At 39.5% G+C, this 23,583-nt stretch overlaps 1 protein-coding gene across 1 annotated transcript in view; it reads right to left on the bottom strand.

The window, feature by feature from the left end:
- Positions 1 to 23,251, bottom strand: part of igf1 (insulin-like growth factor 1) — a 28,862-nt gene extending 5,611 nt beyond the window's left edge. The window contains exons 1-4 of the mRNA XM_007241827.4: positions 22,759 to 23,251; positions 21,053 to 21,212; positions 2,302 to 2,483; positions 1,725 to 1,760 (exon numbers count right to left, since the gene is read on the bottom strand). Of these exons, the coding sequence (XP_007241889.1) occupies positions 1,725 to 1,760; positions 2,302 to 2,483; positions 21,053 to 21,212; positions 22,759 to 22,857 (477 nt within the window). The 5' untranslated portion in view covers positions 22,858 to 23,251. The remainder of the gene's footprint in view (positions 1 to 1,724; positions 1,761 to 2,301; positions 2,484 to 21,052; positions 21,213 to 22,758) is intronic.
- Positions 23,252 to 23,583: the final 332 nt, after the last annotated feature.

The following is a 23,583-nucleotide window of genomic DNA, read 5'->3' as shown; positions in this document are numbered from 1 at the left end:
AGCTTAGCTTTACTTAACTTAGTGAGCTACACCACTGAATTGAAAGTTCCTTATAGTGCCTCTTAAAATGCGCCTTGTAATCCAGTGCGCACTTCTGTAAGAAAATAGACCAGAAAATAAACGTTACTTATAGTGCAAGAAATACAGTACTAAAATTGGACCAATTGAAATAGAACACTTCAAGTCTATTACACAAGTACATTGATAGATAGAGATAGATAGATAGATACTTTATTGATCCCCGAGGGGAAATTCTAGTATACTATAGTATACTATAGTATACTACTCTGATCGTAGTATACTATATAATATATAATATATAATATATATATATTTTATATTATATAATATATATTATTATATAATGTATGTTTTGGGATTTGGGGAATTTAGGGCCGTCTCTGGTGAGAAATGGTAATTGCATAATTCCAGCGAGCATGAGAAAGAAGAATAGTTTTAAACTAGGTAGGTGTGATGCAGTCTTCTTTCAGAGTGGAAGAATCCGATTCCAGGTTATGTTCAGTCAGATAGAAATAGAGAGAGAGAGAGAGCTCAGTCAGAAGCTTCACTCCTTCCTTTCTTTGGTTTTACTATGAGTGAATGGAGAAGCTACTGAGCTCCGAGTTTCCTCTTCTGAAGTCCCCGTTGCTCCACCAGCCGCTCGCGTTCAGTAAAACTGAGCCTCTTTTAAAGGCTGTAAGTGTACGTAAAGACACTTAGCAGGGATGGTGGTTCCAGCACACTGGTTTCATTATTAAACACAATATTTGGACTAAACTAAATGATAATACGGACTGCCACTTTAAAATAAACAGTAAAAAAGTATATATTTTTTCATAAGGGAAGCAGGGAGAGGTGTTGCAGACACAAATCAAGGAGGCAGACAAAGAGCAGGAAAACAGCTTTGGGTTGAAACCTGGTCGACTGTGCCTGTAACAACACAGCTGTTCAGCGGACGGAGTGTTATTTCCTAATGCGCAGAAAATAAAACCTCCTTCGCTGTCAAAGCAGCGCATGCGATTTCTTAGCCACTGGAATGATTAATATGCATAATTCACACAGACTAAGCTGAGGACCAAAACGTAGCGAGGAAGCCGAGGACGCTGAGGAAGCTGAGGAAGAAGAGTAGGCCAGCACGTGAGCCTCTGCTCCTCAAGCCAGGGTGCAGAAATGGGCGGTGACGTAAGACTACCAGCTACGAGCTACCAGCGCTTTGACATGTAGGAGCAGGACAAAGCCCCCAAGAGAGTGCTGGCGGGTCTACCACGAAAACCACTTAGCCAGTCCTCCTGCTAATGGTTTTCTTTTTAAAGTGGGGCTGTAAAAAGAGCTGGGGGAAACACTTAAATGGATGACACCCATTTGGGTCGAGAGAGAGAGAGAGAGAGATAGATACAGTGTGTCCTTGCAGCAGAATGTTCTTTCTAGTGGCGTCCTTCCAAGCTTAAGGTGAGCTTAGTTCTTGGGCATTTGGACATTCAGTTCTCAGCCATGCAGGCATGCTTCAGGTTACGATATCACCATATAAAGAATATAAAAAATATATATATTTAAAAAGAAAAACCATGCATGCTTCCAAAATCATCAGGAATCATAAGTCAGTCAAGCTATAAATGCTTGTTGTTAGCAAGCATCGTTAGCATTTTTCATATTTATCTGTTCATTTTGTTCATTGTTCATTTGCTTTGCATTGCATTTTTATCCAATCAAGGAGGAAGACCTACCTTACAAGAGGTGTGGCTATGACCGGACACAGGTTTCTGCAGAAGAGAAGAAAGTTGCAAAAGTTTGGAATCATCAACAGAATCAATGAAGTTGTAAGTTAGCTCAGGTTAGGATGAATATGAACACTTAAAAGCTGCAGTGATGGTTTAGTAGCATGTTAGGTAATGACCCTAATAAGCTAGTTAGATTTGGGGAATCAGACTCCGCCTCTTGCTTTTTGAACTGCTGCTGATGCTGTAACATTGCCGAGTAGCATCACAGCGCTAACACTCCGAGAAAAGCGGCGCAGCGACTCGGTTCTGATACATCAGCTCACAGACGCAGCCTTGTGCTAATCAACATCACCCTAGGAGTGATGAGGGGAAAGAGAGAGCGCCATCTACTGTACTGTACCCACCCAGAGAGAGAACAAGGACAATTGTGCTTGGTTTACTGGTGCACATTTTGGTGCATCTAGGTTTATCGCTGTATGAAACCAAAGGAAAAAGTTTGGTTTCACACAGGTCACTAATTATTGAATTATTGAATCATTGAATTAAATGTATTGTGATGATTAATAATAAAATAGAAGCTCACCTTTGGTGTTTTTGGGACGTCCGTGTGCCGCTGGGACCGCAGAGATCGTGGCGTTTTACCAGATTTAACTGGTGCGCAGTACATCTCTAGACGTCGCAGCTCACAGCTCTGAAAGCAGCATTCGTCCACAATGCCGCGGTTATGCGTCCGCCGCGAGGGGGGGCCGTAACCTGTCGGCTTACCTGTTGGAGAGTTAAAACAAAGATAGAAGATTCTCTTTAGAATGATATAGCATTACATATAGAGTACAGTTAGACCACAGAAATCAATCTTACATTACCGTATTTTTATTTTATAATATTAGGCGCACTTAAAATCCTTTAATTTTACTAAAAATCGACACTGCGCCTTATATAATCTGGTGCTCCTTATATATGAATTTTACTAGTCAGGTATTAAGGAGCAGGAATTAAAGCCACTTCGCTGAAATACAGAGTTATACAGGAGTTTCAGTTTAGTTCTCCAGCACCAAGACTGGAGCAGTATTAGCATTAGACATGAGTATTATCAGCCTGTAGCCTGCTCCTAACCCTGGCTAGCACTGCTGGAGCAGCATTAGCATTGCCCGCTAATCACGCTAGCTCTTTCGTCGTTCACAGCTAAATATATATGCTCCTGTAGTCTGCATGTTTACCGTGTTAAACCAAGCTACGTGAGATGAACTTCTAGCTGATATCATTCTGGCTTACCGGAACACTCAGGGTTCCTTAGTGTAGCGCTGTTGGGCGGAATTAGCTGCTAACCGCTTGTGGTTAGCCGCTAATGCTAATGCTTCAGCCTAAGTGTTGGAAAAATTTGGGAATCTAAGCTTACTCACCCAAATAAACAGTTTTCAAGAGAGAAATCGGTGCAGATGTAACATCCAGCGCTGATATTTTTTATTATTACAGTTTTGTATTTGTACTTAGCTTAGCTTTACTTAACTTAGTAACTTTATGTTGATTATATTCCAGAGCTTTTCAATTTGTGTGCCTTATAGCGTGAAAAATACAGTACATTCTTTACTTTATCTACATTAACGGTGCTGCTTGTGAGTTCAGATTCATTTCTTTCTGAATGGTGATCCTGCTTTAGTAGTGAGGTCAGGTGTCTTATCCATTTTAATTCTGGAATCGTACCAGAACTCGTGAAGGATAATACTTGCGTTCATCTCAACCTTTCAGTAGTGAACCGTGGCACGCAGCCAGTGCACGGGTGCTATAATGGCTCAGCCTCTCAGCCAGACCGTAGCTCTTATTATTCCGATATACAGACAGCGTTAATGACATGGATTTCTCTAGTGTGAAATTTACAGGGTATCACTTTGCAGGAGCGGACTTTCTTGGCAGCCGGCAGCCCGTAAAAAGGTCACAGTCACCCGAATGTTGAGAATATCACGTTCTTCCGTTTCCGACCTGATATCTTTTACCGAGTCTCCGCGCTGGGTGTGCCAAACGCCGGCCCCCGGAGGAGTTCGGTCAGTGTGCAGAGGAAACGCTGCTGCGCTACAGACTGCACCTGGAAACCTGCTAACCGCTAGCTCTGAGAGAAACACCGTGAGACGCTTCCATTTACTGCAACACAACTTCCAAACCACCACAATGTGGAGCGAATATTAGTTATTATTCTGTTATTTTCAGCTATAGGCCTGTATTGTCTCTTTTTTATTGCAGAAACTGAATATTAGCAGTGCCTGTGTTGCTTCTCTCTATTACCTTTGTAGTTATACCTGCAGGAAATAGCAAAGAATTTGTGCACTAAAAAAGAAACCTAATTTTTCAGCTGAAAAAATATATATTATATCTGAATAACTAACCATCTTCAGACATCCTGTAACTGTTTTACTTAATCTCATTCATTCTCAGCTTTTATTTCTTGTTTTAGTTATTTCATTATTTTACTTTTAACAGTGTGTAATACCACTTTTAAATAAGGTTCCTCCATAAAAGGTTGATACGCAGTTATTAATTAGGTTATAAACCATTAATAAGCACTTACAACACATAAATAGAAAGAACAACTATGACAATGACTTTTTAACATTTCTAATAAAATAATATATAGAAAGTCAATTTCTAATGACGTAATGAAGTAAAAGTGAATTTTTTTAAGGTTTGTGTTTTTGTTACATTGTATTTACTGTATTTTGTCCGTTTAGTTTCGGTTTCACACTGAGTCTCTCTATACTTCATATTAATAATCAATTTGTATAATGTTAGTTATGTTAGAGTTTGGATATTTAGTTGGCACATCTGGTGGTGGTTTACTTAAAAACATTTTTTTTCCAGTTTTTACAGTGTAAGTGAGGTCAATGTGCTAATTTGTCACAAACTACAATTTACAATGCTACGCAATTTGTTCATATTTGTTTAATTTTTTAACAAGGGTTTTTTTTAAGTGAATTGTCTGTCTGTCTGTCTAGGGCTTGCCTTAGTGGTTAGCATCTTCACCTGCCACTGCTGGAGTCTTGGGTTCAAGTCCCTATCTGAGTGGAGTTTCCAAGTTCTGGGTGGAGATCAGGCTCTAAATTGCTCATAATACTCACTCACTCATTCTACGATACATGTGGTGTTTGTAAATGTATGTATGACTTTTTGCCCAGATATGGATTGGCCCTCTGTCCTGGGTCAGTCCATTAGTGCCTGTTTCAGTCCTCCAGACGGTGGTTTCCGGTTGAGAGTATGCTGTGTGCGATTGGCTCTAATGAAGTAAAAGTAAATGATCACTAAGGCTGCAGTCAGTTTGGTACATTTTACCAACTTCATTCAGGGCTTTTCTTTTTTTTTTACCAAGGTTTATTTTGTTTTAGTTTCACACTGCTTCCTGTTGTCATCAGCAGCAACAGATGGAGTCTCTCTATACTTCATACTAATAATAATTTGTAGAATTTTAGATACTTTAGGTTCGTATTTCTAGTTGGTGGTTTACTTTAAAACTTCAAAGTTTTAAGTCTACTCTAAAAAAATCTAGTGCAATAAAATGCTTTGAAATAATAAAAAAAAATCTAATTCATACCGTGTAAGTGAGGTCAATGTGCTAATTTGTCACGGTCCACAATTTACAGTGCTATGAAATCCATTCAAGCTTTTAACAAAGGTTTTCTATCTGTCTGTCTGTCTGTTTGTCTGTCTGTCTATCAGAAATAAACAGTTCAGCAACAACTTCATTCAGGGCATTTTTTTTACCATGCTTTATGTCTTTCTTACATTGTATTTACTGTATTTGGTCTGTTCAGTTTCGGTTTCAGACTGCAGTTTAATGACTGTCGTCTTCACCAGTGATGTGGGTAGGGTCTCTCTATACTTCATATTAATAATCGTTTTTTTTTGTAGAATGTTATGTTAGAGTTTGGATTTGTAGTTGGCACAACTGGTGGTGGTTTACTTTAAAGCTTCTTAATTTCTTAAATTTTTTACAGTGTAAGTAAGGTCAATGTGCTAATTTGTCAAAGACTACAATTTACAATGCTACCAAATTAATCGTTCAAGCTTTTAACAAAGAGTTTTTTAAAAGGAATCTGAATCTTCTGGCGTATTGACCTCCTAAAGCACCAAATCTCTCCAGTCACTCAGGGATTAACGTAAGAGATCTCCTTGAAGTATCTGAGGGACTTGGTGTACTTGCCTAGTCCTTCCCCTAACACCACCTCATCGACCCCCTCCCGGTGGCCTTTATAAAATATCTCACTATCCACTTACAATTCCCCGCACACCTAGAGCAATATAGCCCTGCTAGGCTTTTCCCTGTTACCAAATAAAATAATAATAATTTAATATGGCATTTACAAGGAGGAAATGCCTTTCCCTTTCAGAGTTAATAGCTCTTGGCTCGCTGGGCTGCCAGCGCTGACAAAGTGCATTAACTTCTGCTCTGCACTTGCTGTATACTGACAACACTGTTTTGGAAAGAGAGGCGCTCTCATTCGTGAACAGATGCATCCCTGCAGACTGAGGAGCCCATGGGTGCAGCGCTATGAGTTTGGAGGAGGTGCCTGAAGACAATGGAATCATTAAATGAAAATGAAAAGTGAAAAATGAAAATGGTTGGAATGGTTTCTGGTATGCTTTTGTTTGCTGTGTTTTTTAACAAAAAAAAAATGCTGTTGATTGATGATTGAATAGAGAACTGGTCCTAAATACAGTATATCCTCGATGTGCAATGAAAAACATGTATCTCAAAAACAGCAAATTTACAGGAGAGAGAAAAAACCTTCTAAACTTCCAATGGAAGTCAATGTAAAAAGAGTTTATTTCAAGTAATTTTGAAGTATTTCTACTGGTCCGTTCATTAAGAAATTTGGGCACAGTGTAGTGCAGTTTGTTGGCTGTGATTTTTAACAAAACAAAACAAAAAAACGCTTAGCGCGGTTAGCGGTTAACGCTAATACTGCTGCTCCAGCCTTAGTGCTGGAGAAACTTCACTGAAATGTCCCCCTTGTAACTCTGTACTTCAGCTGAGTGGCTTTACTGCTCCTTAATACTGGACTGGTAGAATTCATACATAAAGTGCATCCGATTACAAGGCACACTGAAGATTTGTGGGAAAATTAAAGGATTTTATTTTTTAGGGCTTTTTTTTTTGGTGGAAATTTTTTTGGGGGCACTCAGTGTATAACATCATGTATTTATTTATAGGCATGATGTCAAAGATATCAGATAAACACCATTATATACAGAATGGCAGTGGGTTCCAAATGCATAAGCATACATACATATGTGTATAAAAAGTGCAAAGATCTCAATCTGTCCTTGCTGAACAAATACCCTTTGTAAGAAGGAGATGTTTCAAGCCTAAGCCTGTGATTACGCATTCAGTCAGGTCATCATCAGCCAGCAGATCTGCTTTCTGGACAGCTTTCCAAACATATCGGAAGTCTTCCAAATTAACATCCGCTGTTTTCCTCGAAGTAAAGTCACACAATGCTACCACCCAAACAGAGAGAGGATGGAGATCAGTGCATGCCCTGACACGGACTACACACTCATTACAAGCTACTCCTCCACCGCCATTATAATGAGCTAAAATTGCTCTCGGAGGTTTTCAGGATTGCATTTCAGGGGATCGCTGCTGTAATGCTGTAAACAAAGAGCCATTGTTGCAGCATCAGAATTAAAAAATGAGAAAAGATCCCTTATGCTTTTAATCACAGTAAACTGAGGTGATGGCAGACGATATTACTGAACGTTGAACTTGTTTCACTTGTTCTTACTTGTTGACACGTGAAGCAGATTAGTCAGATATATTTTGTAAGGGTCTGACCAAACATATATTACTTTCTATTGTTGATTATAGTTCAGTGAATATGATTTTTCACTGATTAAATCAAGATAAGGAGACCTGAAGTAAATCAGCTCTAGATATAAACATTATTAGATAGAGAAAGATACTTCAGCATCAGTAAGGAGAAGAATACAATGATATAACTACTGTAATTTCACTTTCTTGTTTAAATTAGTCTCATGTATTGTATAAAAAGAGAAATACAGTCTTGGAATGGACTTACAATGCTAGTGATAGGGGCATAGATATATGCATGCAAATAAATCACTATTTTTACACCATTAAAAGTTAAACACCCCCCTGCTTGTATTTTTGCACCAGGAGTAAAGCAGCATAAAGTTATCCAAAAGCAGTGTGTAAGACTGGTGGAGGAGAACATGATGCCAAGATGCATAAAAAAAAACTATGATTAAAAACCAGACCAGGGTTATTCCACCAAATAATGTTGTCTGTAGTTTTTAGAATAAAACAAAAATGTTAATTATACTCAAACATAAACCTATAAATAGTAAAATCAGAGAAACTGATTCAGAAACTATACTCAATATTTGGTGGAATAAACCTGGTTTTTAATCACAGTTTTTAATCACAGTTGACTCTTCTCACTTAGCTTAAATTTGAAAAATGCTAAAAAAAAAATGGAAGGAGAAGTTTGAAAGGGGCACCGGGTGATGTATGGGTTTAGGGGCGGGGCAAAAAGGAGAGCTGATTGAGCTGAGCAGTGTGCCTCTGATAGCAGTAAGATGCAGATGGCTAAATGCCTATTACTGATTGAACCTGCAAGGCTGATTTAGAAGCGAAAATTACCACAATAAAAGCGATTTTGAGCATTCCCGTAATGTCAAATTAAAATATGCATTGAAACCTAGGTGGCGCTATAGAGCCGATGAAATACTTATATATGAAATTAAATTTTTAGATCAAAGGACTGCCTAAAACAAGCAGGCCTCAGAAGTTTTATAAGTTTCATTCATTCTGATCTCCTCAAACTCTTAGCAAAACCAAGATGTATTTACTTCCTGTTGGAAGTTGATGGGTCATTTCAAGCAATTCAACTGACCTTCATTTCGTCCTTGTTTAAGATATCGACTACTCCTTCGCAATTTATCATCATGTATGGTAGTAGTTTATTGCTGACAAATATCAAGAGTATTTAACTAATTCCCTAGGAGGAGTTTGCTACCGACGGTCAGTGGTAGGCGGTGATCGCATGCAGTGATAGCTGGATGGATGTTGCTGACTGAGCTCTGCACACAGCCTGTGCTGTTCTCAGAAGCTCCTGGAAGCAGCATTCCCATTACTCTTCCAGAGTGGCACAGTTAGGAGCTGATTTTTACAACCTCGCTGTGGTTAATAAAAAACACAGGATTCTTGGAGCGTGCTCGAGTACACTGCCTGTGGAGTGTCGGTGAGTTTATGGTGCATCTGGGACCACAAAAACATCTATAGACCTGGAAACTACCTCTTTATCACTGGAGTCACAGAAACTTTATAGGTCAGAGCACCCGATCCCAAACAACCGATCCCAAACACCCGATCCCAAACACTCGACCCCAACACCCGATCCCAAACACTCGACCCCAACACTCGACCCCAACACCCGATCCCAAACACCCGATCCCAAACACCCGATCCCAAACACTCGACCCCAACACCCGATCCCAAACACCCGATTCCAAACACCCGATTCCAAACACCCAATCCCAAACACCCGATCCCAAACAACCGATCCCAAACAACCGATCCCAAACACCCGATCCCAAACACCCGATCCCAAACACCCGATCCCAAAAACCCGATCCCAAACACCCGATCCCAAACACCCGATCCCAACACTCGATCCCAAACACCCGATTCCAAACACCCGATTCCAAACACCCAATCCCAAACACCAGATCCCAACACCCGATCCTAAACACCCGATCCCAAACACCCGATCCCAAACACCCGATTCCAAACACCCGATTCCAAACACCCAATCCCAAACACCAGATCCCAACACCCGATCCTAAACACCCGATCCCAAACACCCGATCCCAAACACCCGATCCTAAACACCCGATCCCAAACACCCGATCCCAAACACCCGATCCCAAACACCCGATCCCAAACACCCGATTCCAAACACCCAATCCCAAACATCCGATCCCAAACATCCGATCCCAAACACCAGATCCCAACACCCGATCCCAAACACCCGATCCTAAACACCCGATCCCAAAAACCCAATCCCAAACACCCGATCCCAAACACCAGATCCCAACACTCGATCCCAAACACCCGATTCCAAACACCCAATCCCAAACATCCGATCCCAAACACCAGATCCCAACACCCGATCCCAAACACCCGATCCTAAACACCCGATCCCAAACACCCGATCCCAAACACCCGATCCTAAACACCCGATCCCAAACACCCGATCCCAAACACCCGATCCCAAACACCCGATCCCAACACCCAATCCCAAACACCCAATCCCAAACACCCAATCCCAAACAGATCCCTCACACTCTGAGAGAGTATCACACTCGGCCTTAGTTTGTTATGCAATGTGAAACCAGGTGTAGATCAGATGATTTGGACCATGTCCTGAAGATACAGCGAAGACCAGACAGACAACAATCCAGCCCAAGAATACCATTGCTGTTCATTGCATCCATTGCTGTGGTGGTGAAGTCCCATGTTACGCATGTGAAAAGAAAGTATACTTAAATTATGCTAAAATAGGTCTGTACTTAAGTTGTGTTATTTTGGAACCACTAATTCATACTTAATTACTACTTCGTTGTATTAAAATGATAGAAATGAGCACTAAATTAATACTGAGTATACTAGTCATACAGCTCTTTGGAATTTAATCAAGAGGAAGATGGATGATCACAAACCATCAAACCACCAAACTGAACTGCTTGAATTTTTGCACCAGGAGTAAAGCAGCATAAAGTTATCCAAAAGAAGTGTGTAAGACTGGTGGAGGAGAACATGATGCCATGATGCATGAAAAAAACTGTGATTAAAAACCACCCAGGGTTATTCCACCAAATACTGATTATTTCTGACCTCTTAAAACTTTATGAATATGAACTTGTTTTCTTCGCATTATTTGAGGTCTGAAAACTCTTTTTTTATTTCAGCCATTTCTCATTTCTCAATACAAATAATTGTTCTAAATGACAATATTTTTTGGTCTCTTTTTTATTTCAGAAAACAATTTTTGGTGGAATAACCCTGGTGGTTTTTAATCACAGCTTTTTTCGTGCATCTTGGCATCATGTTCTCCTCCACCAGTCTTACACACTGCTTTTGGATATCTTTATGCTGCTTTACTCCTGGTGCAAAAATTCAAGTAGTTCAGTTTGGTTTGATGGCTTGTGATCATGCATCTTCCTCTTGATTATCCTCTTAATTATATTCCTGATTAATTAGGTAAAAATGTTTCCACACATAGTTTAAGTGCACTATTATTGTATTTAAATATATGACTTTTTCACAGGGGCAGCAAGTGCTCCAGTTTAGCGGCTCGGTTTACAGAGACCACTAACCATCAATTATGAGTTGCGACTGTGGGGACAAAATCCAAGCCTGGCTGTTTTCACTGGCTTAAGCTGCCCATCTTGGCGGAGTCACGACTCGGGCTTTGATGAGACGCCTCTTTGTTCAAGCCCCCCCTTCACCGCCCCATGACTCAGACACAGTCAAAGTGTTCGCAGGAAAAATGACACCTTCCCCATTTTTCACATCCAAGAGATGAACACAGGAGGCCTTTATGCAGCGCTCGGTGCATTCTGTTCAAGTCCAGTGCACAGCTAGGAAAAGGAAGGGGGGCAAGGGGGGCATCCTAATCATCCTGTAATCCCCCATAATCCCCTGCTGCTCTGGGACAAGAGCCGAATCTGTGAGTGGGTGGGTGATTTGCTGTTTACACGTTTCCTCTTCCTTTCTCTGGCCGCTTCCAAGATCGCGGCGAACTAGACTGGAAAAAGGAGTGTTCAGTGCTCTTCGTCACGAACAGAGATATTAACCACAACAATAAAGACGAGAGGCTCTATATATCTTTACGTTAATGCGTTTTTTTTCACATTCTGCTTTCCTGTGACTTTCAAATAAAGAATTTTCTTTAATTTTACCAAATTGAGAGTCTCTGGAATATAATCAAGAGGAAGATGGATGATCACAAGCCATCAAACCACCAAAGTGAACTGCTTGAATTTTTGCACCAGGTTTCATGGCTGGACAGGCGCTGATGCAGATATAACATGACTTTATTAAATAAAAGGGCAGACACAGGGGTAATCAGACAAAAATATATCAAAAGGGGCAAACAACAGCAGAAGGCATACAAAAGTCCAAAGTGTCAGTGAACAAAACAAGGTCAAAAACGAGAGATACAAAAGTAGGCAAAAGAAAGTGCAAAATAAGTCCCCTTTATAGGCCTAGTACTAAGAGGCCTAGTATTCTGGTGACCGACTTCCTGGTAGAGGCATGTGATGTGTCATGTGATCATGATCATTGAGTGTAGTTTCATTGTGAGGTGCATCCTGGGCAACGAAGTCCAGAGGCTGCAGATCACAGGTAGAGCTGAGTGTGGAAGAGACAGGAGCGCCTACAGTGCCAGGTGTGTCACCAGGAGTAAAGCATCATAAAGTTATCCAAAAGCAGTGTGTAAGACTGGTGGAGGAGAACATGATGCCAAGAAGCATGAAAACAAACTGGGATTAATAACCACCAGGGTTATTCCACCAAATATTGATATCTGAACTCTTAAATCTCTTTATGAATATTAACTTGTTTTTTTATGTCATTTCTTATTTTCTGACAATAAATACTTTAAATGACAATATTTTTATTTGGAATTTGGGAGAAATGTTGACTGTAGTTTATAGAATAAAACAACAATGTTCATTTTACTCAAACATAAACCTGATAAAGTGATGAAGTGGCTGTATATACACCAGTTCACAGCTACAGAGTAAGTGTTTAGAAATTGGACTCCTGTAGCCATTTAACTTCAATTTAATGCTTGCTTACTTTTTTTTTTACAGATCGTTCCTTTAACATATGTATCTTCCCAATATCATGTGTTCTAGCTTCTTCTTTCCAATCTTTAAACTTGTAATTTCTAGGTCAGGCTAATAATTGGAAAAACTGACTACGTTTCTCTCTCTTCTCTCCTTCTCTCCTCCTCCAAAGCAGCTTTCTCCTTCAATAAACACTTTGTTCTATGGAGTAACAGAATAACATTTCACTTTTTCTAGCAAGAGACTCGTGAAACTGGAGGAGCTTCTACTTTTCAGATGTTGAATCGAGTGAACTGGTTCGTGCACCGTATGGCCAATATCACTGCATTAGTGTTGGAGGACAGATGGACCTGCCAAACTCAACATAGCAGGTTGCTCGTGAATGTGTGAGGCGGAGAAAGTACACTGATGGGGAAAGTGGGGGGGGTGACCACAGAGCAAACCGAGCTGTCACTCATTCCCAGGTGTAAGAAAGAGAACATGCCAGAGATGGATTCTCCAGATACACACATGTTAGATGAGACACATACTTTCCACTGAGACTGCAGCGATTAATCTACCTTATCTACGTCTCCGGATCAGCGTTTTTCTTTTTTTTTGGGGGGGGTTGTAAGAATATTCCAACATTTTTCTTCAGTGATGTTTTTCTTAAAGCAGCTCGAGAGCCGATGCAGGAATTGTCTGCAGTATTTATCCGTGACAGCCATGGAGTAAAGAACAAAACTGCACAATGACTTAAAAAACAACAGTGCAGCTACAGTAGAAGTTTTGATAGTACCTGATAAATAATAGAACAATATTAATATCAACACCTCTTTCACCTGAGACCTCCCTCTCTGACTGTTAGGATTGGTCCTATAGTTACCACAGTGTTTGTTTTGAAACCTCCCCCTGACTACAACTGCCCCTAATCACCCCCACTTTACTGTAATTGCTCCACATGTGACGTGATACACCAAAACACTGCATTACAGAGTGGGCCTCTAGTGGTAGTGAATGAGAAAGACATCACTATATGATAAATTGCCCTGTTAACACCCTTATATTCTTTATACACGCTTATAAGATATAAAAAATATATCTAAAAATTATGTTTAGATTTAGATTAATTGATTATATTTACATTCAAGATTCATTGGCTCATTTTCTGTGAGGGACATAAATTAGAAAACCTTACCCCTGTATACCCCCTTTACATTTATATTACATACAGGGTCTTTGGGTCCCCTGGTTACATTTCTAATAAAATTCAAATAAATAATACACTACTTTTTTGGGGAAAAAAACTTAATTTGTACATTTGCTAAACAACTTGCTGAAAAAGTGGAATTTCTATTCGTAAATGTGATTTATCAAAGATGAAGGCAATAAATTGAACATATGTGTTGTTTATTTGACTTGCAAATGAAGTAAACATATGTTAAGTATTTTAACAAAAAAAAGAGAAGTTGTATTATTTTGATATTACAGTTTTTCTCAATTGGTTTGGCTCATTTCTTGAAACTGAGATGACATTCCTATAACTAAAAGGTAAATTGGCCAAACAGACTTACAGTTCTTCACAACACTTCAGATAACCAGCAAAATGTCATATGTCTCCCAAAACGTTCATTCTTGCTTCAAAATGAAGTCTTTCTCCCATATAAATAGTCAGTACCATAAAAATGGCATAGATCCTTCTCAATTGCTTTGGCACATTTTCATTAATTTTGTCCATCGGTCAAAATAAACTGGACGGTGCAGCAAAACTACATGGATCCTCATCACTGCTCATATCGCTCCAAAAACAGTTTACCCACGTGTCAAAACTGATTTCCTTTCTCACACAAATCATCAGTGCCCCCAAAATGCATTGTCCCTTTGGCATTGTGTAAGTACTGCAAGTCAAAATGCTTAGATGTTTTGTCTTTATGGCAGAGGTCTAGCTAAAGGAATACAATGTTCACACCACACACACTGCACTCTTTCTGCTGAGGAAATTGTAACTATTTTTATTTACAAGTACGTTTTTACACATTACTGTAGGTAGAAAGAAAATGTATGAAGGAAAATGTATCAAATATACTATGTATACAAATGACAAAAACCTGCAAAAACAAAACAAAATACATTACAGTAGGTAAAAAAAATAGTCAAGCATCACAAATGCAATACAGTAACATTCTGACTACTCTGTGTCACTCCCCTCTCTCCATCACCTTCCTGGCCATCCATCCGCTGCAGTCTGTTTGGCCATAAATTCTCATCAACATTGCATCTGATATGTTCTTTAGCAATGCACTGTGGGAAGAATGCCTGAGCCATCCTCTACACTGATCGCCACAGGACTATATAATCATTATATCATCACAGGACTATATCATCGTTATATAATCACAGGACTAGCATCAAAGAACTAGCACCAGGCCAAGATGTATACAGTGGATAGAAAAAGTCTACACACCCCTGTTCAAATGGTAGGTTTTTGTGATGTAAAAAAAATTACAATAAGACAAATAATTTCTACCTATAATGTGACCTATAACCTGTACAATGCAATTGAAAAACAAACAGAAATCTTTCAGGGAGGTGAAGTAAAAATAAACAACTGAGATATTGAGGTTGCATAAGTGTGCACACCCTTTTATAACTAGGGGTGTTGCTGTGTTCAAATTTAACCAATAACCTTCAAACTCACTTTAAATTGGAGTCAGCACACACCTGTCAACAATTAAAGTGCCTCTGATCAACTCCAAATAAAGTTTAACTGTTCTAGTAGGCTTGTCCTGATATTTTTGTAGCCACATCTTTCAGCACAAGCCATGGTCCACAAAGAGATGCCAGAGCATCAGAGGTATCTCATTATTCATAGATATCAGTCAAGTGAAGGCTACAAAAGTCATTAAATATACCATGGAACACTTTGAAGACTGTCATCATCAAGTGGAGAAAACATGGCACAACAAGACATTACCAAGAACAAGACATTTGACAAAAATTGATGATAAGACAAGAAGAAAATTGGTCAAGGAGGCTGCCAAGAGGCCGACAGCAGCACTGAAGGAGCTGCAAGAATTTCTGGCAAGTACTGGCTGTGTAGTACATGTGACAACAATCTGCCGACTTCTTCATATGTCCGTGCAAAACAAACATCCAGAAAACATCTAAGCTCTACTTAATTTTCCAAAAATTCATCTGATATCTACCAAACGCATGTGGGAGAATGTGTTATGGTTTAATGAAACCAAGGTTAAACGTTTTGGACATAATTCCAAAAGGTATATTAGGCGCAAAAGCAACACTGCTCGTCACCAAAAGAACAGCATACCTACAGTGAAGCATGGTGGTGGCAGCATCATACTTTGGGGCTGTTTTTCTTCAGCTGGAACTGGGGCTTTATTCAGGGTGGACGGAATTTTGAACAGTTCCAAATACCAGTCAGTATTGGCAAAAACCTTCGGCCTCTGGTAGAAAACTGAAGATGAAAAGGAACTTCATCTTTCAGCACAACAATGACACAAAGGACACATCTAAATCAACAAAAGAATGGCTTCAGCGGTATAAGATTAAGGCTTTGGAATGGCCCAGCCTGAATCCAGACCTGAATCCCATTGAACATCTGTGGGGTAATCTGAAGAGGGCTGGGCACAGGAGAAGCCCTCACATTTTGTCAGATTTTGAGCAGTTATGCAAAGAAGAGTGGGCAAATTTTGCCACATCAAGATGTGTCACGCTGATAGGTTCCTACCCAAAAAGACTGAGTGCTGTAATAAAAAAGATTCAAAAATGCAAAAGATGTTGCAACAAAGTATTAGTTATATGTATTTAACCAGGTGATTTTAAGTTTTTTGTTTTATATTTTTTCGCTGTAAAGATTTATGTTTGTTTTTCAATTGCATTGTACAGGTTATAGGTCACATTAAATGTGAAAAAAGTTATGAAATTATTTGTCTTGCTTTAATTTTTTTACAACACAAAAACCTGGCATTTGAACAGGGGTGTGAAGACTTTTTATATCCACTGTATATAGAGCAATGCCAGCATTCAAAATAATAGACAACAAACTGATGGATTGGTCACCAGTAATGTGGGACACTCATTTTCGTCAAAACCTGCTTTCATCTGTTACCTACTCACCTGATTGTAATGAATTTATGAAATGTTCCAAAATATGTGTTCTGTATTGTATTACAATTTCTTAATTCATTTTGAGAATTGAGCAGACTATTCTGCAGATGATGACTTATATGATGAAATTGTGCTGACATGTTTTGAAGAGAACAACCATTACACTGAGAACTAACCAATTAAGATAGATCAACAAGATGCATTCTTTTGGAAAATGTACTAAATGTAGGATGATTGTGTTAAGTGTAGGCTACTTGTACAAAACCATTTGCAAAGATGTACTAAGTGCTTGAGACATGTACAAAGCATTTGAAATGTGATGAAAGCAATGAGAAATGCCATTCTGTTATGAGAAACTGCAAGTTAGTTTGGGAATTTGTCCATGTTATTTTGAGAATGTCATCTCAGTTTCAAGAAATGAGCCAAACCAATGGAGAAAAACTGTAAGGTGTAACCAAAAAAAAAAAAAAAAAAAAGACCCAATGAGGGTTAAACTACATTTTGCTGCAGCTCAGCCAATCAGCTCTCCCTCCTGCCCTGCCCCTAAACCCATACATCACCCAGTGACCCTCCTGAACTACCCGTCCCATTTGTTAAGTCAGCTAAAATCAGGGGGTTTAGTTATCCTTTAAGCCTAAATGCCAAATGAACTGCTAATTGAGTATTAAGTGATGGAAAAACTGGGTTGATTTGGGGTATTTATTAGGATATTTATTCACCTTTCACCTTACATTCTCTCACCACTACAGGTGCCTGAATTCAGTTACTGCATTTCCACTTAAAGTGGAATAGGAAAACTTAAACAAGAAAGCCAGGATCACCTTTTTATCTAAGTCAGACGTTAATGTAAATGTGTAAAATGAATATGAAATTTTATTTGTATGGCTTTATTGGTCTTTTTAAGAACATAAAAATCCAATAGATTTATATTCACAGCTGCAAAACGTTTAACTCGCATCAAATACTAAGAGACTGCCGGAGCCCTGAAAGAGCACAATTGGCCTTGCTCACTCTGAGTGGGTACAATAGATGGAGCTCTTTCTTTCCCCTCATCACTCCTAGGGTGATGTGGATCAGTACAAGGCTGTGTCTGTGAGCTGATGTATAAGAACCGAGATGCTGCGCTTTCCTCCGAGCATTAGCACTGTTAGCGCTGTGATGATACTCGGCAATGCTACAGCATCAGCAGCAGTTCAAAAAGAGGCGGAGTCTGAATTTGCATGTTTTGGAGGAGGTGTGTGCTTGTCTTCACCCTCCTGGTGTTAGGTAGCATCACTAGTAATAGAGGGAGTCCTAATGAGTGTGTTGGGTAATTGGCCAAGTAAATTGGGGAGAAAATGGGAAAAAAAACTGAAATAAAATTATAAAAGAGACAAACAAAGAGATGTGTAAGTTTTAGTGCTGCCACCTATAGATAATCACACATTACTGCAAATGTTGTTATAGACATTTCAGCAAAAAAGCAAAAAAGCTGAAGAAACTATTTTCAGTATAATTATGAAATCTTTGTCAGCCTGCCAGAAGAAAGCAGAATAAATCATGTCTGACTCCTTAAATTCTCCAGTAGTTGCTCAGTGCTGAACATTTTTAAGCACCTGATGATAAATTTATGAAGTGAACGAAACGAAGGAGGTGCAAATGTTTTAGGTCTGAATGTCAACACATGGTTTAATATTTTCACAAGTGGATATACACAGGTATTACAGAGATTAATTTCAGGGAGCTGATGAAAAAGAAAAGCGAAAATTCTGACTGAGAATGGAAGTTACTTTTCCATCAACACCGTTGGGGCTTTCGGTGGTCAAAAAATGTGAGTTGGCCCAATCCTTTATGGCCTATCGATGACCGAGGGGTTTGTTTTCGTCTGTATTGGATCCAAAGCAAACACATTTACGGTAATCTGAACGTCCTGTGAAGTTGTTGCATCATCACCACATGCAGGAAAGAGTAGGGCAGGACTGGAGCACAAACTTCAGAAGAAAAGCTGAAAGCCTCGACCTGATAACTAAACCCGTCATGAACTTATCTAGCCATAGATAAGTCATGTGACTTAATTAAAACTACATACTAGACTGCATATACTTTATTCAAAGTCCACTGCATATGATGTCCAGTTCAGGCATTTATGAGACTGAATATGATGCATTTTTAAAGTGGAAATACTATGCAAAACTTACTTTATGCATGCTCCATCCATCATCAGTTAGTGTGACAACACAAAATTGAAACCTGCATAGAACTGCCATTACTTCACCCCTTACCTGTCAACCTCCACCAAAGATCAATCCCCATCCACTAGATCAGTTAAAGAAATGGCATTTTGATTATTTTCATTGAGAACCTCAGACAGTACACAGCAAAATTAGCCATCAGACTTCGTTTGAGGGAGGGATCTGTACGCAGGCAAGTCGGCAGATGAGTTTTGTGCTCAAATTGGGCTGGGGTATTAAATGTACATGCACTTTTAAGTTTATGTCTTGCCTTTCTTCTTTTCGCCTCCACTACTACTCTAAATTAAACACAAGCATCTACTGTATATCAGAGTCAAACTGCAGCAGTATGAGTTTGAATCTCTATTTTTGATCTGGAAATGAGACAACAGTGAGTCAAACTCAGAGATCTCCAATGCTTTTTTGGATAATTGCATTAAAGGGTAAATGTTTCTAATAAAATGCTTAGTGAATGTATTTAACCATTCTACTGTATGTCCAGCATAAAATTGAATGTGCTCTGAGTCAGTGTAGTGAAGTTGATATAATTTTTCCTAAAAAAGCAGTTTAATAATGTATAAGTACCTGAGCACATGCTAATTTAGCTTGTTATTAGGGTGCTTCAGTGTTTAAGCCTGTTAATAACTTATGTATAGTACAGGTTTTTACTTTATACACCCACTAATTACTGTATGTGGATGTGGATTGACCACAGTACACTGTAAAAAGCTCAGTGCATATATGAGAAAGATGAGCATAAATGATCAATAAAGAAATGCCAGAAATATTGGACCCATTTTATAAAAACAAGTTCAATTCAAGATCATCAGATTAAACAACTTTATGTACACTAAAGTGTTGGGTGGTGTAGGCATTTTGCAAGGTCTAGAAGGAGAACCAAACTGTCAAATAAAGTTTGAATAAAGTTTGAATATAGTTTAAGTGGACCATACTGACAAAAAAGTATCTTCTAATAAACTCTCTAGAAGATGAGACATTTTATCCTCAACTGTTAAGCATGGTGGTGGTAGCATCATGTTCAGGTGCTGTTTGCTTTGGCCAGAAATATGAACTTTACCTGCCTGTTTTCAGACTCCTGTACTGGACCAGCCCAAATAATATCTCTCTGTAAATGCAGACTGCCTCAACCCAATCATTACATTTCTGGGTTGATCTTTGCGGGGTTAAAGGAGGCACTGGAGTAATGGACAACATTGTGTACATCATTCTTTTTGGGTCATCATCAGAATATTGTGCATAACTTCCGAATAATGACCTACATTTTAATTTTTTAAAGCTGCATAAAAGAGTGGACAATTTTAAACAAAAAAAGAAAGAAATCTGGTGAAACTGTCTTTGACCTGGAGTTGCGAAATTGTGTTTAATTTAAACCTTCTTTTGTTCGAATACGCATTTTATGAGAGAGATTATATTAGAAATGTAAGTGAAATTGATACTATTAATTGCTGGACATTCAGCAAATGTGTTTTAATCCCACATCATCTCAGAGACTCCTGTGCTGACCAACATCAGTTTAGGAGTGATGAGGGGAGAGAGCGCCATCTAGCCTCTCAGAGAGAGCATAACCTGGTTGTGTTCTCTCTCGGACTCCGGCTGCTGATGGAAGGTTGTTATTTTTTTCATTTCTGCTATACATCACACATTTTTCCTAAAATCGTGTTTAGATTGAACTAGGGTTAAAATTCTTTAAAAAAACAAACTCTGAAGCACCTGCACTTTTTGAAGGTAAATGAACAAATTCTACAGTGTTCTCTAGAATCATAACAAGCCCTTCAAAACACTTTTTTTATTATTTTATGAGAGTGCATTATAAAACAGTGTTTACTATACAATATACAATAAGAAGAGTGCCAATTAAAGAGTGTCTGTCATGTGTCCTTCCATTGAATGATGCTCTTAATCATATTATACTCTGATCTGATTCAGAGGTGTTCGCTATATACAGCATTTACCAGCATTTACCAGAGGAGGAGAAAAGAGGAAGCAGTTTTGGAAAGAGAGTGGAAAGCGAGGAATTTATTTATGAGGCGCCCATTAGTGCTTTGGGGAAGGGATGGGGGTGTAAGAAGAAGAAGGGAGGTAAAGGGAGGGGAGGAAAAGGGGGGGTGATGAATAAATAAAAAGTGCACTTACTGAAATAAAAGCCTCTGTCTCCACACACAAACTGCAGCGTGTCCACTAGCTCCGCCCCGCACAGCGTCTCGGGCCCCGCCTGCACCACCGCCGGAGTCAGCGCCAGGACGCACAGCACCAGCGACAGGGTGTGGGTGCAGGACATGCAGCGCATGGTACACTGCATCCAAAACGAGGAGAAGAAGAGAAGATGCTTAGATGGTTAGAGTGCACGAGCCAACCAAATGTTCAGAGCACAGTGTGTTGTGCTTTATTTAAAACAAAAAAATCAATAAAACAATTCCATTCAGTATATCCGCTTAAAGACTTTTAGTATAAAACGTTGGATAAATTGCGCATCAATTGCAATCAATGTCTGCTTTTAATCATAGTCTTTCACTTTTACCATTGCATTGGCAGATATGTGTCTTTTTTCAGATGCTCCATCAGGGTTTATTGGCCAAACTCAGTTAGTTTGGCTTTAAAAGTACTCTGTTGGAAAAGGATCAGTATGGCAAGCTCAAGCTTAGATTTTGATCAGAATAGACCTGAAGTGTTGGTGGTTTTGATGGTTTTACTGGTCTACAAGCAAGATGATCAACCTGACCAAGCTTTGACTCAAAACATAAAAAAAAGATTAAAAAAAAAAAACTAAGGTTTACCAGTATAGTGTATTTTCGTATATTTTCATTTGGATGACCAGTTTCTCAGCCTTACTAAAAATAACAGTTTAGACCATCAGAACCATCTGAAATAGTTAAAAAAGAGAGCAATTGATGACGCAAATGCCAGCATCCACCAGTGTGCTGAACTGCTGCTTCTCTGAGCTTTTTTAAAGACCACCCATCCCATGCATAAGTGTTTCTTTGCTAAGATCTTGCAGCTCAGACTAGATCTCACTGCATCTCACAGCCTACTCGCGCGAGCCCCTGTTAATGCCGAGTCAGCGCTTTTTACACTCAACGCTTCATATTGCTGTAGAACATCTCAACTTCTCGGACTCCTCCTGCATTCAACTGTGCACTCAACCTGCTGCACAACGCGCAAAAAGCGAGCGCACCCCGGCGCGTCATGGTACCGTGCATGCCCGCGCGCATTCCTAAACCTAGTCCCAGCCACACATCCTTTCTGAAAGTGTCCTCCAAGGTTCACCTATACGTGCAACAGCCAGCCCCCTCCTCTACGGTCAAGGTGCAATGGTGCACGACGTTTGACCTGCAACTGTGCGCCCGCCTTTAATAAGTTATTTAATAAGTTGCATTTTAATAAATAATTCAAGTTGAGGTCTTTCCACCTTTATCATGCTGCTGAAAAATGAAAAATCTGGATTCAAATGGTCTGGATGGTTTAGCTGATCACTCAGCATCATGTTTGTCAGCCTGTTGGGTCACGTTGATGAACAACTAACTTGATCAGGCTCATCATTCAAGCTTGGACTTCAAGTCAGGTTGATCATGTGCTGGTAGAGCTGCTAAACCATTCAAACAAACCAAATATAAAACATATATACATATATAAAACCTTATAAAACCTTATGCAGGTCAACAGCTGTTGGTCAACCAGATTATCCAGCTTGACCAACTGAACAAACAAACAGATGAACAACTGGACATCAGGCATTCAATGATTCAGACGCGCGTGAAAAACAAACACGATATCTGTTTTTTTAAGCTTCCGCGAGACATCAGCAATAAAAATATCCTGCAGATTGAAACGCTTGAAGTTACCTTTAAGACATCACACCAATGACCCTGGAAGAAAAGAGCGCCAGACATCCCCGCGGGTCTCCTCCACGCGACGAACAGCAACTTGTTTTTTGAAGTCATTAAAAAAATCAGAAAAATGAAAAAGAGAGGGTGAGATATAGAGAAAGAAATAGAGAGTGATGGAGAGAGAAAGAGAGAGAGAGAAAAAGACAGGACGGAGGCGCTCGATGTCACATCGCAATATTCCCACTTTGTTCCATTGCGCAGGCTCGTCCGGGGCAGCAGCAGCGAGATTTAGCGAGAAAATCCCTCACATTTATCTACATTACGGAGGACGCGATCAGCAGGAAACAGCTGCGGCCAGCCTGCGCCTCTCTGCCCGCGCGCTGCGCTATTCATTAAGGAGTTTTTTGGGCACGTTTTCAAAACCACGTCATCCCCCACTTTCTTAGAATGGGATTGAATTTTGATCTCTCTCTCTCCCTCTCCCCCCCTTTCTTACTCTCTCTCTTCCTCTGTCTCTCACTCTCTCCTGTTCCAATCGCCTGTTTTCATCTCTTTCTCTCTCTCTCTCTCTTTCTGTTGTATCTTTCATAAAAAAATGAGACCACTTAAAAATGAAGCGGTTCTTTGATTTTACCAAATTGAAAAACTTAACTGCTTGAATTTTTGCACCAGGAGTAAAGGTATAAAGTTATCCAAAAGCAGTGTGTAAGACTGGTGGAGGAGAACATGATGCCAAGATGCATACAAACTGTGATTAAAAACGTTAAAGAGTTTTTCCACCAAATATTGATTTCTGAACTTTTAAAACTTCATAAATATGAACTTCTCAGCATTCTCAGC

The sequence above is a fragment of the Astyanax mexicanus genome, chromosome 2 (assembly GCF_023375975.1).
Source record: "Astyanax mexicanus isolate ESR-SI-001 chromosome 2, AstMex3_surface, whole genome shotgun sequence".
NCBI lineage: Eukaryota > Metazoa > Chordata > Actinopteri > Characiformes > Acestrorhamphidae > Astyanax > Astyanax mexicanus.
This window is presented reverse-complemented; position numbering and strand designations above follow the sequence as displayed.